General features: G+C 33.7%; 1 protein-coding gene across 1 annotated transcript in view; it reads left to right on the top strand.

The window, feature by feature from the left end:
• The window catches only part of LOC132545646 (THO complex subunit 2-like), a 38,317-nt gene that overhangs the window by 4,531 nt on the left and 19,882 nt on the right, over positions 1-13,904 (top strand). Inside the window, 22 exon segments of the mRNA XM_060209342.1 lie at positions 250-410; positions 774-875; positions 1,572-1,656; positions 1,853-1,946; positions 2,927-3,007; positions 3,469-3,565; positions 4,040-4,157; positions 4,508-4,687; positions 5,218-5,382; positions 5,603-5,665; positions 6,375-6,469; positions 6,856-6,982; positions 7,760-7,901; positions 8,489-8,646; positions 8,911-9,039; positions 9,323-9,451; positions 10,076-10,144; positions 10,506-10,621; positions 11,726-11,798; positions 12,041-12,179; positions 12,548-12,707; positions 12,943-13,472. Of these exon segments, the coding sequence (XP_060065325.1) occupies positions 250-410; positions 774-875; positions 1,572-1,656; positions 1,853-1,946; positions 2,927-3,007; positions 3,469-3,565; positions 4,040-4,157; positions 4,508-4,687; positions 5,218-5,382; positions 5,603-5,665; positions 6,375-6,469; positions 6,856-6,982; positions 7,760-7,901; positions 8,489-8,646; positions 8,911-9,039; positions 9,323-9,451; positions 10,076-10,144; positions 10,506-10,621; positions 11,726-11,798; positions 12,041-12,179; positions 12,548-12,707; positions 12,943-13,472 (3,013 nt within the window).

Here is a 13,904-nt window from a genome sequence, read left to right on the forward strand (position 1 = left end):
TAGCTTATAAGAATGTTTTTAACCAATATTGAATAATAGTATCAGTTTTTTAATATCTCTGACATATATCAGCCATTTATCATGGCATGCATGTCCTGCCAATTTTTTGCCATGGAAAAAATTTACACAGGCATTGTGCTGTTGTAATAATTCTGTTCATGTTTGCTTTGATAAATTTCTTCTAATAAGTGCATTAATTAAGCCTTCTTTGGTTCTAATGTTACATTGAAGGTTGTGCTATTGTTACAGAGACATAGTGGTGGTATCAGTCCTGATGACGAAGTTGCTTACTACGGCTTCCTCAACATGTTGGACGAAGCATTGTTACCTGGCATGGTGCTTTTACCCTGTAACTGTTGCATCTCGGAGGAGCTGTGGGGCTTTATCAAACTCTTCCCATACATGCTAAGGTAGGTCATATTGTTATATCAGTACTTCCAGTAAGAGACTTCTAGAAATGTATTGGCTTGATAGGTGTGTCATTTGATATCTAGGGATTACTTTGTGTTTGCTATGGTTGCTTTGTCTGCTTTGGCTGATCAAGCATACAGTCATTTTTAAAATCTGTGTTTCTTTATGATTTTTGTGACATTTATCTTAGGGATATTTAATCCTAAGTTTTCTGAAGATGATTTGTTATTATATGTTGTTGTCTTGCATAAACTATATCTGACTTGGAAAATTGATGTTGATTCACACTTTGATATAAATCTGTTTGCTAAATGTCTCTGTTTTTTTTTTTTATTGTCTCTTGTTAATATCTCGTTGTGCAGATATCGTTTGTATGGAAACTGGAAGAATGATACTTATAGTCATCATGCGAAGCTGATTCGAGCTCGAGCTGATTGTATGGAGAGGGCCAAGTACATAATGAAGTAAGTGGTTAGATCTTCTTGTAAATTTCTTTCAAGAAACTTATATTTGTTGGGTGTAAGTAGGACGGGTCGACTCTTTTTATCTAAACCTGAAGGAAGGGAGAATAAATAAATTGATTCTAATTAATGAGAATCTAAGATACAAAGCACCTTAAAGTGTCATTCCTACCATTTGGTGGTATTAATGTCTCATTCAAGTGCGAAATTAATTATTTATCCTAGCAGTGTGCTGTGGTCAAGCTGCAATACATGTCTAGGTTGACTGACAGTTTTCACAATGTATAATATGCATGTTAATTACTGACATGCATTTTCATTTTTGGATAAATTGGTGCTGAGCATACAGACTGAAAAAAAAGCTGTGTATTACATGTATTTGTACAAGTTTTATGGCAGTTATAAACAGACACTTTAGTTAAGGTATTGGTACTGTGTCACCTGTATAGCAGTATTAGTGAAAGGGAATGCTTTACTTATGGAATCAGTAACCTACAGAATAATTACTGAATGTTTAAATATACCTTTGTAATGTATATGCTGTAAGAGATGAAGTGAAATACACAGCAAGTACATTTTTAATTAGTTGGTGTTCTGTGATACTTTGACAATGTTTTTGTGTGTAGCTAGTATATCATGACCAACAGAATAAGCGTTGGCAAAAATGATGTGTCTGCATTACTCATATTTTCTTTTCAGACGTCTAGCAAAGGAGAATGTGAAGCCATCTGGACGTCAGCTTGGAAAACTTAGTCACAGTAACCCAGGGGTTGTGTTTGAATATGTAAGTATGAAGGAAAAAACAATCTGGTTGTATTTTGATGGTTTACAGTATAAGGAGGCTATGAAATGGACAACACCTTTTAACTTAATTAATGATAAAAGAAAATGAAAAAGCTGTCTTTGAAGTATTTGACTTGTAATTTTTTATTTGTATTGTCAATTAGCTGGATAAAAATGGTTTTCTTGTATCATTACAGGTACTGTCTCAGATCCAGAGATATGACAACTTCATTGGACCTGTAGTGGATTCTCTCAAATATCTCACTTCACTATCTTATGATGTGTTGGCTTGTATCCTTTGTTATACTTTAGTCAATTGGAAGTAATGAAACACAACCACAACACACCTCGGCAGTTTCTTTGTTTTATTTGCCACATTTTTACGGTTGACCAGTTTCGCATCATAGGTGATGCTTCATCGGAACCCTGAACAATTTCCACTTGTCGCCTATACAACTGCCCTGCATACCTAGAGGTATCCACACCGACAGCTAGGGACCTTAGCTGGACTTCATTGCACCTCGGCATTAGTTCCAAACTTTGACCCCATTTTGGTCGATTGTTTTACATAGGATTGCAGTTTAAAGGAAATGGAGAAAGGACCATTTATTAATAACCACTTGATACATTCTTGTTCTGGTGGTCGCAAAGAATGGAACAGTAAAAGGATTTTATGAAATATCTTGTACTCTTTCTGATACAGTTAAGTGTACATTTCAGGAAGTCCAACAATAATTGTTAGAAATATGTTGAAGAAAAACACAGATGAAAATTAATCTCTCTAGGAATGATACTATTTGTATTAGAGGTCTGACGAAAAAGGTTCCTTTAAGTAATCAAATGTATATTTGAATAGGTATTTTAGTTAAGGTCAGGCTCTATCAAATATGTTATGAGAAGAAAACAAGCTTCAGAACCATGTAGAAAAGTAAAGGCCATTTATTAGTAACTGCTTGACACATTCTTAATCAGATAGAAAAGAAACTACAGGGATGTTGTAAAATGTCTTGTGCTCTATGTGATAAAGGAAAATTTTCTACAGCAAGTTGTGTTCTACTTAAGCAATTTTGTTGGGTGAGGAATGTCTTTTAGATTTGCTTTTTGTTGGAGTTCATGTGCCAGTATCGAAAACTCTATATCTTGAAATATTTTTTCTAAAGATGAACAGAATATGTTGAGTGAAATAGCTTATAAAATACAATATTAGACTTCTAATTATGAATGAAAAGATTTCCTGCTAGTTGTATTCTATATTCCTTAATGGTATTAAGTTTGCATAATTGAAGCAGTGGCAAATCCAGAGAAGGACCGAATGAAGTATGATGACACAAATATCTCCTTGTGGCTGCAGAGTAAGTCATATGCCTTTTCATAGAAGTCTTTGATTTTAGACAAAACAAAGTCTTTATACTCTAGTACTAGAATAATGTGACATGGATTGAGTATTTGACAATGCACAAAGTCTGGTAATCAGCCCACCAACATATATTTCTTTTTTAGATGCTAACAAAAAACCATTTTCATATATCATTGTCATGTAATAATCCCGACTCTTTTTTTGAGTTCACCTTAATTTGTTAGTCCCCATTGCTAATTTCAGGGTTGATAAAGTACATTACTAAAACATATTCATTTTTTTTGTTGATGTGACATTGATTGATGTACATAAAATTGAGTTCATTTTCATTTATTTAACAATATTTTTCTCCTAAATCATGACTGCAGCAATGAAAACTTCCATCAGAGCATATTCTTTATTTCTCTGACCAAACTAAAGATATTAAGTTTTTGCTGTCTTCTTGTATCTATCCAGGTTTGGCAAATTTCACTGGGTCTATCTGTCGGAAGTACAACATAGAGTTGGCTGGGGTGATGCAGTATGTGGCCAATCAGCTCAAGGCTGGCAAAAGGTAAGTAAAGCAATGTTCTGTCCAGTGAAAGCAATGGTCAGTACTGGTATGAAGTAAGGTTAAGTCTACTACAAAGGAAGGTCAAAGCTGGTATAGATTAATGCCTAGGCCAGTGGAAAGCATAATGAAAGCTTGTTTGAGATTAATTTGAGACAGGTAGGAGGCAAGGTCTAGGTTTGTTTGAGGTAACATTTCGGCTTCTCAAAAGTCATCAGAGATATTGCATTCACAACCCAAAACATTCAAACATTCATTTGAGCACTCACAATTATCACAATTTTTATACAGTCCTTGAATCAGTTGTTTCTATATGATATTTTAAAAACCTGAAAACTTAAGTTTGGAGTAAGTTATTATGGAGTAGGTATCAGATCAGAAAAGGTAAAGATTGGTGAAATATGATAAAAATAAAAATACAGGAATAGTGTCTGCAAAAGGGGAGTACAAGTGTTGAAAATATGAATCCATTTTTAGCTTTGATTTGCTGCTCCTGCGTGAAGTTGTCCAAAAGATGGCAGGCATAGAAGTTTCTGAAGAAATTACTGGGGACCAGCTGGATGCCATGTCGGGAGGAGAGCTGCTTCGTCAAGAGGTGGGTACTTTTTTGTAAGCAGTTTGAAGCAGATCTGAGTATTTCTTTTGAAGGGAAAGGGAGGAAAATGTGTATAATATATCTACTGAACCCTTACACAGATTTAGCTCCTATTCACAGTATATAACATCAAGTTTTACACTCAATTAGATTTTGATATTCATATGTCAAAGTTAACAGGTCAAAGGTCACGTTGAGCCAGTTATAACATTTTAAAGGTGTTTCATATATATAAAGATACCATTTCCTGCTGGGGAGGTAGGGGATAGCCTTCTGCTTACTTTTACATTGTTGGTTAAAATCAAATAGTTTCCAAAGAACAGTAAAAAAGAAAAGTAATCATTTTTCAGGGTGGCTACTTTTCCCAAGTGAGAAATACCAAAAAATCATCAACTCGTCTGAAGGATACTCTACTGGAACATGACTTGGCTCTTTCCCTATGTCTGCTGATAGCACAACATAGAGATGGGGTTGTATTTCAAGAAGGTGCTGATACACATCTCAAACTTATTGGAAAGCTTTATGATCAGGTAAGGCATGATGTAATGACAGATAAACCCGCATGTCTGACTCTTGTCTCACTGACAACCTAGTGATTCTCTTTAAAGATAGTTAATGTGATAAAAGTATATTACTCTTGCAGATTATGTATATTCAACAGAAATACATTTTAAAATGGACAGAAGTTGAAAATTATTCATATCTATCACAATGGCACCCTGATCTTTTATCTTTTAAAATCTGACCAATGCTTTGCCATGTCTACAATGCATGTTAAAGTTGACGACAGCAGTGTTGAGGGAAGTTTACTCTGTTAATGCTTAAAAATGGTGTTTTATTGGGTGAATGAAGTCCTATGTATCTTTGATATATAAATCAGTATACAGCATTTAAAGTATTGCATGGTTTCCCTTTTTTGTTATCTTCTCTTGCTGTATTTTTTATTTAATCAATTTTCAATTAATTTGTGAAATTTTGAATACATCACCATTAAAATCTTAATATCTTCAGGTTTTGCAAGGTTTATAGACTTAATATTTGTTAATTGTGTGTATTTCAGTGCCAGGACACGCTGGTTCAGTTCGGGAGTTTTCTGTCCATGCAGCTGAGCTCTGAGGAGTTTGTTAAACGTTTACCAGATGTAGACACTCTCATTACAACATATCATATACCCCCAGATGCAGCCTTCTTTCTTTGTAGGCCTGCATTTACATATGCAATTAATGTAAGTTCCATCTTTATACTGAATCATGTATTGTGGTAATGATTATCCCAAAATAAAGAACATCTGTTGAGATTTCTTAGTTAAGGTATTGTTTACAACTGCAAGAAAGCAACAATATGATAATCAGTGCTTTTCTAATTTTCATGCAGTGGAAAATAATTAACTAAATCAATTAACTCTGGGTCTTTTAATTTTAATTTAATTGAATTTTGATTTACAGTCAAAGTTTGATGAACTCAGGAAAATCGACAAAAGCAGTAAACACAACTCCAGTCAACAGAAAGTATGTAGAGCATATCTTTATGATTTTCAATATTATGAAATCATTCTTTTTCATTGATTTCTTGGCTAATCTACAAATTATGTCCACCAACTGTTAGAATTAAGTATAAGAAGACTTATTGAGCTATATTTATAAAAAAAATAAGCATCCATGAAATACTTATCTTTTGAAAATCTTGGAAATTAGAGCCCCCCCCCCCCCCCCCCCCCCCCCCCCTGTGAAAGAAATGATTTTAGAGTAGGACTTTGAGAATACATTTTAAGTGTATTGCCATTCTTTAATAACCACTTGATACATTCTTGGTCAGCTGGTCGCTAAGAATGGGACATTAAAGTTATCTAGTGAAATATCTGGTACACAATTTGGTAGAGTGTACATTTCACGAGATCCAACAGCTCTGATTGGAATATTGCTAATAGTGGTATTAGAATTATTTCATTGTTCATTCTTCTTTAGTTGTCTTAAGTTTTATATTTCTTATTCAGTTTGAAGGTAAATACTCAATATATTTTGAAAACAAATGTCATACTAAAAAGAAAAAATTATAAAAGATGTCTGTTATCATTTAATGTTTGACAGAAAGTTGTATTTAACACCATCAACGGTTCCTTATGTAAGAAAATGAAATGGTAAGAGAAAATGTCATCGGTAACTTGTACAGTAAATGTAATAAAAATTAATTCTGTTTTAAACATGGTTTTTTCTTTAGATGCTGAGATATATAGAGGCATCAGAGTTTGTCAATGGTCCTGTGATAGAGTTGGTGCGGCCACTGTACACTCCCAAAGTGTGGGAAGATCTCAGGTATGTATCTTACTCATTTATTGCAACAAATCTTTTTATGAACAGACTAAGTCATCTACATAGTTTGATAATGTTTGAGTCGACTGGACAGGCTAAATAATTGAGAGAAAGAATAAAGTGCAATAACAAAACTAAGACCTTAAAAAGGAGATAGTCTTGTTACTATGTGGTCGGCAACTTATTCTAGTTGAATAATGTTGAGCTTCAATTTTTCTGTATAATTAGAGTCTTTAAAGGACTTCATATTCAACACTGAAGTAAAGTAAATTCATATTCAGAATCTGAAATCTAAACTTTTTACACACCCACCCACATATTGTTTATTCACCAGAAGTTTCTTCTCTACCCTTACTTGAATTTCTAATTTTTTTTCATTTCTTTCACAGTGCCCCTTTCTTCGTGACTTTTTGGTCCCTGCAAATGTATGACCTTGCAGTACCCTCCAATGTGTATGACAAACAGAACCAGCAGCTGAATGCACAAATCAATGCTATTGAGGAAAATAAAGACATGGTAAGAACAGACAAATGTCAAACTACATGTTACTTTTAATCTGGTTACCTAGTCACCACTAATCAGGTTACCTAGCCACCTCTAATCAGGTTACCTAGTGATCTCTAATCTGGTTACTTAGCCAACTCTAATCAGGTTACCTAGTCACCTCTAATCTTGTTACCTAGTGATCTCTAATCTGGTTACCTAGTGATCTCTAATCAGGTTACCTAGTCACCTCTAATCTGATTACCTAGTGATCTCTAATCTGGTTACCTAGCCACCTCTAATCAGGTTGCCTAGCAATCAAGTTTTTTAATCCAAACATTTCAACATCTGGGTTAAAGATGGCTAGTTCAAGTAGTGTTTAGTTATTATTTAAGAAGATGAAATGAGATAATGATTTCCATTACGTAATGCTTTATCTCTTTACATACATTTAACAGTTGTGAGTGATTATCACTTAAATTATAGATGACCTATCATTACACTTTTAATGTATGTTAAAATTATTATAAAGTTTCAGTTGGTATAATCATTTACGTGCAGATTTCAATGTGATGTCTTCACTGTAGCTATCTTTAAATTTAATATTTATGAAATTACCTGGATCTGTAAATGCATTGTAGTATGCTATCTTGATGATTATGATCACAACTTTACATGTAAGTTTCTACTGTTGTTACTTCCCCCCCCTAGAATTCCTGAAGCATTTATGATTGATTTGAAGGTAGGGATTTATATGTAGTTATTAGGTGCATTGTGTGTTAATGAATGTTAATATCATTTATATCCTAGCCTCAGAGTAAGAAGAAGAAAGAAAAAGAAAGATGTAACACACTGATAGACAAACTGAAAGATGAAGAGAAGAAACAGGGCGAACATGTGGCACGTGTCCTCAATAGACTCAAGAATCAAAAGGAACAGTGGTTCATCTCCAGTATGTGTCATTATCATAAATCATACAGGGCTGTCTTTTGTCAAGAAGCAAAATTTGACTAAGAGACTTGCAAAATGGTAGCGAAAATTATAACATTGTCTGACATCTAGGTTCATTATAGAAATATGTTTGGTTTCCTGTATCTATGAGAGTATACATTTGAGAAGAGAATATGCATTTACTACTTATCAGTCCTTTTTATATGGTACTTCATGGTTTCAACCAGGTAGCAACTATTACCACAAGCAGTACATACCTTGACAAATTTTATGAGGAGAATTAAGGGAAGAAGAGCAAATTTGTTTTCATGACTGATAATTAGTAATTTTACGGTTTAATTGAGAGATGCACATTCTCCTATCACATAAGTTACCAGGTTTTCCCCGTTTAGATATGTTAAGGTATCCAGTCACCTGTGTGACCTCATTGGCTTCCCCATCTTCTCCCACAGGAAGACCTCTTGACTTATTCAATCCAGTTTTTGTCAAATTATGTTAATAGTCATAGAATGTTCTAGTTAAGGTTCAGAATTTGATTAAGAGATTTATATTCACAAAACTAAGGATACATTCTGTTTTGATACATAGGATCAACAAAGAATGAGACGATCACGCAGTTTCTTCAGCTGTGTATATTCCCCAGGTGCTGTTTTACAGCCATTGATGCCTTGTACTGTTCAAAGTTTATACACATACTTCACGACTTGAAGACTCCCAACTTTTCTACTCTCATCTGTTACGACAGGGTAAGGAAAACAATTGTTCTGATGATATCTTTTCAAGTATCTCGCCCAAGTATCACAGTAGACAGTTTAATAGTAATTTATGTTTTTTATTAAATCTTAAATTCCAGCATCATGGGAACTTAACAGAGGTCTTAAACGTTAGATAGTTGCTTCTAATTTTAGTAAGAGCACAAACACATATTGGCCCAAGAAAGACATGCGCAATGAATCATGCACCTATGTAGTTTTTAAAGTGAATTGTTATGTATGTAATATCTGTTGTAGATATTCTGTGATATTACCTACACTGTGACATGTTGTACTGAGAACGAAGCTCATCGTTATGGTCGATTTCTGTGTGCAGCACTTGATACCATTATGAGATGGCATAGCAACAAGGGTATCTATGAAAAGGTATGGATATCAAGTTTGCAATATAATGTGATTTATATATTTGTAAAAATTTGGTAAGCTTATAGTATTAGTGGCTGTTCACATTTCATTGTTGTGAGATGACTTGAAAATTTGATCAAACATTCTAGAAAAGTGAAAATAGTGATTTTGTAACAGTTAGTGGTTGGCTGTCATTGCAGTAACAATTTTCTTGAAATTTGCTGATTCATTGTTATATTAAAAGAAAGATTATGGTCTTTCTTGATCATTAAAAAATATATGGAAACAACATCGTTTATTACAGGAGTGTGCCAGTTACCCAGGGTTTGTAACAGTGTTCCGTAAAGGTACAGATAGTAACAACAAAGCTGATCAGCTAGACTACGAGAATTATCGTCATGTATGTCACAAGTGGCAGTTCAGGATTACAAAGGTGAATATTGAAATGAGTTGTTTTTGTCTTTTTGAAAAATTCTTGAATTCTGTTGAAACAAAAAGAAAAGCAATTAAGAGCAGGTTGATTCTTGTCACAGTAGAAAATGAAATACTTGTAGGGGAGGGATATTGGAACTTTTCTGTAGCCCAATTAACCACAATTTAATTTGGTTTAGACTCAATCACTTCCATATTTTACTCTTCTGAGTGATGGAACAGATTGGAGAGTAAAATGGTGTTGACACTTCAGTATTTAAATTTACATTCAACTCAAATATATTTTACTTTCTAAACCATATTTGCTATATAGCTAGATCAAAGAAAAGTCACATGCCATTCAGGATGTACATAGAGATTAAGTATTTCTCGATTTAATTGGTATGAGCATTCCATGAGATAAATTAACAGATTGATTTAGTTTGAATGGAATACCATCAGCTTACATATATTCGGAGGACCTAGAAAAACTAGTAAGTCATGCATGTTTAAATAGTGTATTGCATTTGGATATTTGTGTGACGATTCTGATGACAGTAGTGGCTTAAAACCTCTTGTTCATCAGAAAATATCACAGAGTGAAGGGGGAAAAAAATTGTTTAACTTGATATTTTGATGTTTTCAGGCAATGGTGTCTTGTCTCGAGTCTGGAAAGTTCATACAGATTCGCAATGCTCTCATTGTGCTCACAAAGGTTGGTTATATGAAAATGATTAAATGTATAATCAAAAATTTAATAACAAAATTCTATTGTAAAATTTTCATTTATGAAATAAGGTATTTCCTCTCATTAGGGAAAAAATAAAAACAAACAAAGAAAAATTAAGTGAGGAGAGGAATCCTTTTTCCATATTTTGATGATGATAATTCAATGTTTGGACGATATTTAACTTTTCAAGACACTACTTTAAAAAAAAAAATTTGTCTTAGTTCCTTCTTTCATTGAAAACAGAATGTATGTTATGAAGATCACACACTCTTCTCAAATTGCAAGATGAATTCTACAGTAATGATTTATTTTGAATCATAATATTATATTGATATTGTGTTTTTAGATCCTGCAGCACTATCCACGCATCACACAGTTTGGCCAGGCACTGGAACGACGTGTGGACAGACTGAGACAAGAAGAGAAAGAAAAACGACCAGACATATATGCCCTTGCTATGGGGTATGTACTGATTTTACATCTGAAAGCCAATCTATTATTTTACCATAGGTAGTGGTATGATCAGCAGTGAAAGAAATTTGATTGCCAAATTAATTTTGATATTTTCTGAAAGAGAATATGTTTGTGAATGAAAATAGATAATTTTGTGGAGGAAAACAATTAGTGAACATTTTTTTATTGAAGAAAGATGACAAGGAGTAGGCCTTAAATTATTTTTATTGTTTGTATTTTATATCCCCACCTGGTCAAAGGTCAACCTGGACCACTTTGCAAAGAAAGGATTTGTGCTCACTCTGTTTTATGAACTAAAACTTTTACAGATCTTATTTTTATTGTCTCCCGTGTGACGAGAAGTCTAGGTTTGACTTTTCTTCCAGTGGCAATATCAACATTTCACCGTAAAGTCAAAGTCTAGATCCATAGCTGAAAATGTAAAAGTCTAACTTGAATCAAACTTGGTATACAGATAGATCATATAGTGGACACTTTAACACATCCATCATTTACAAAATAATTTCACTGTCCAGCAGCTCAGAAAATTAGGGATGCAAAGATAGTGGACTTCAAAATTTTTGCTTTCATCTCAGTTTCTAAAAAAGTGCAAGTTCTATTCCGATAAAACATTGAATATTGTTTTGTAGTATCAATATATAATAGATTAAAAGATATTCTTCAATCAGTTTTTTTGTGACAAAGTCTTAAGATTTTGAGAAGTGACTACAAAGTCTTTATGACTTGTTCTATTCACATCAGATTAAGTTGATAGTCATATTGACACGAATACATGTACTGTTAAATATCAGATGGATTTTTCTCTCTTTTCTCGGAAAGAGTGATGTCTCTTTGGTAAAAAGGCCTTTTGTAATGAATTTTAAGAGTTGAATTTACCAACCTTTATTTCATACCATTACTCAATACTTAAACATGACCAAAACATAGCTATAATGTTTACATATTATCAATTAAAATGGAGATTTAATATCTAGGAGGGGAAGACAAACTTTAGTGTATTTTGCTTTAAAATGACCTTACTAACAAAGTGGGCAGGTGAGACTGGTAATTGTGCATAGTTCTTGTATGATATTATGTTTTATTTTTACACAGATATTCAGGACAGCTTAAAAGCAAAAAATCTTCCTGGGTTCAAGAAGCAGAATTCCACTTGAAAGACAAAGAGGTAAAAACAGATGGCTTCAAGTAAAGGTTGATTTTATATTCCTGTGGGAAAGTTGTCAGATATCTTTAATATATCAGTAGATGAATGCATATTCAAATATCCTCCAAGTTTGGGGCAGGTATGTGGAGAATTGTGTTAAATTATGGTCTACATTTGAGTTAAGCTAATTGGTTTAACTGTTTAGAAATGATAATTTTGGCGCATTACTAGTGTATGTATATGTATGCTTATGTTTTTTACAGGTGAAAAGCACTGTAAAGACCCCTAGTGCTACATCCCAGCCAGCCAGTGCTCAGCCCACCAATGGTGTCGCAGAGAATGGGTCCAAAAAGACCAATGGGGAGGTGAAATCTCAATCAAAGAGGACAGAAAATGGTGAAGGTAAATGCTGATTGTTACATTATTTAATTGTTATATATATCAAGAAACGTATGTCACTTATTTTTTTTTCCAGATTTTATTTTTAATATACTGTAATAGAAAAAGCTAAATCTGTTAAGATGAACATCTATACTAATCTGAAAAAAGGACTTGTGATTATCTGTATATTTGTCACTGATTTGGAAACATCAGATTTAATCAAACTTGAAGAAATGGTTGCTGTTTGTTTTATTCTGTTATCAAAATGACAGCAGTTTTGGTACTGAGGAATTTGAGAACTAAGACTCTCATCTGGTGCATTAGTGTGATAAACCAGATGGTATCGACTTTAACTTCGGCTAATTTTAAATGTTACTCTATGCTTGTAGTTTTAAGTTCAAAGTCAAAGGAACCAAAGGAAAGTAAGGAAGTCAAAGAGAAGAAATCACGTGAACCTGTGGAGAAGAAAGAAAAATCAGATTCTAAATCCAAAATATCTTCTGAGAAGTACCCTGGAAATGTTGAAGAGAGGAGAGAAGTAACATCAAGGTAACTGTTATATAAAAAATCCCAGAATTCATACAGTGATTGTTCAGTTCTTTTATAGTTACAACACTCACTAGCACACATTCACAAACATTTCTGCATTTTAGTGATTTTTCTGATGACGCACATATTTTTCAAACACCTATAACAACAACCATCAAAAGTTTGTTTTTGTATGTTCATCTCTGTAGATGAAATTTTCACATTTACATTACATTGTAGCCTTAATTTGTTGTAGCTCTAAAAAAGAGAAAGAAAACAGCTATAAAGACAAAGAGGAGAAGTCATCTAAAGATAAAGATAAGTCTCATGTGGAGGAAAGGTCAACGAAAGAGAGAGGTCATAGTAGCAAAGAAGTTAAACATGTCAAGGATGAGGACACAGAGTGGGTAGCCAAAGAAGATCGAGGCCACTCCTCAAAAGAGTCAAATAGGATTAAAGAGGAGAAAGTCCGTATTAAAGAGGAACCCAGAGAAAGGAAAATCGAAATAAAAGCAGAAAAAACAGTGAAACGTGAAGACAAACATGAGAAGGTGAAACTGAAAAGAATGTATGACACTGAAACGAGGGACAGCAGAGAGGTGAGAGATACAGGCAGGGACATGGTGAGGGAGTATCGGGAGTCACCCAAGGAGCGGGAAGGCCATCGAGAGAGACGAGGAGAGGAACATCCTGAGAGAGCTTCCAGTGTAGGTTCCAGTGGTAGCCATGGATCCGCCAACATTCGTCGTAGCCCAGACAAGTCGCCTCAATATGCAGATGAACGAGGTTAGTTAAGTTTATTCTGTTTTCTGTAGCAATTCATTGACCTTAAGATTTTGTAAACTTTGGAATGATTAGACTCTGTAACAAAAATCACTAGCAGTATCTCACAAAGTTTACAGACTAGACTACAGAACTATAGTTCCATTTGTTTGCAGACACTCCTGGTTTCCTAAGGTTGCAACTTCTAAATTTAGGTAATATAAGAAAACAAGGAACAAAGTCAAAAACCATTCCAAATGCCACTCAAAGTGTGCATTTTTAAAGTAAAGACATTGGAATTTACAGGATAAAAACCCCATGTCATCAGTTTAAGATCAACTTTTATTTAAAGATTTAATATATCCAGTCATAATACAAATTGCATGAAAACACTTCTTTGCAAAAACGTGTTTATTTTATATCCAATATCATAATTAATTGTCTTTTTTAGTGTAG

This window comes from Ylistrum balloti, unplaced genomic scaffold (assembly GCF_031769215.1).
Source record: "Ylistrum balloti isolate Yb309-2 unplaced genomic scaffold, AGI_CSIRO_Ybal_v1 Utg369850, whole genome shotgun sequence".
Classification (NCBI taxonomy): Eukaryota; Metazoa; Mollusca; class Bivalvia; order Pectinida; family Pectinidae; genus Ylistrum; species Ylistrum balloti.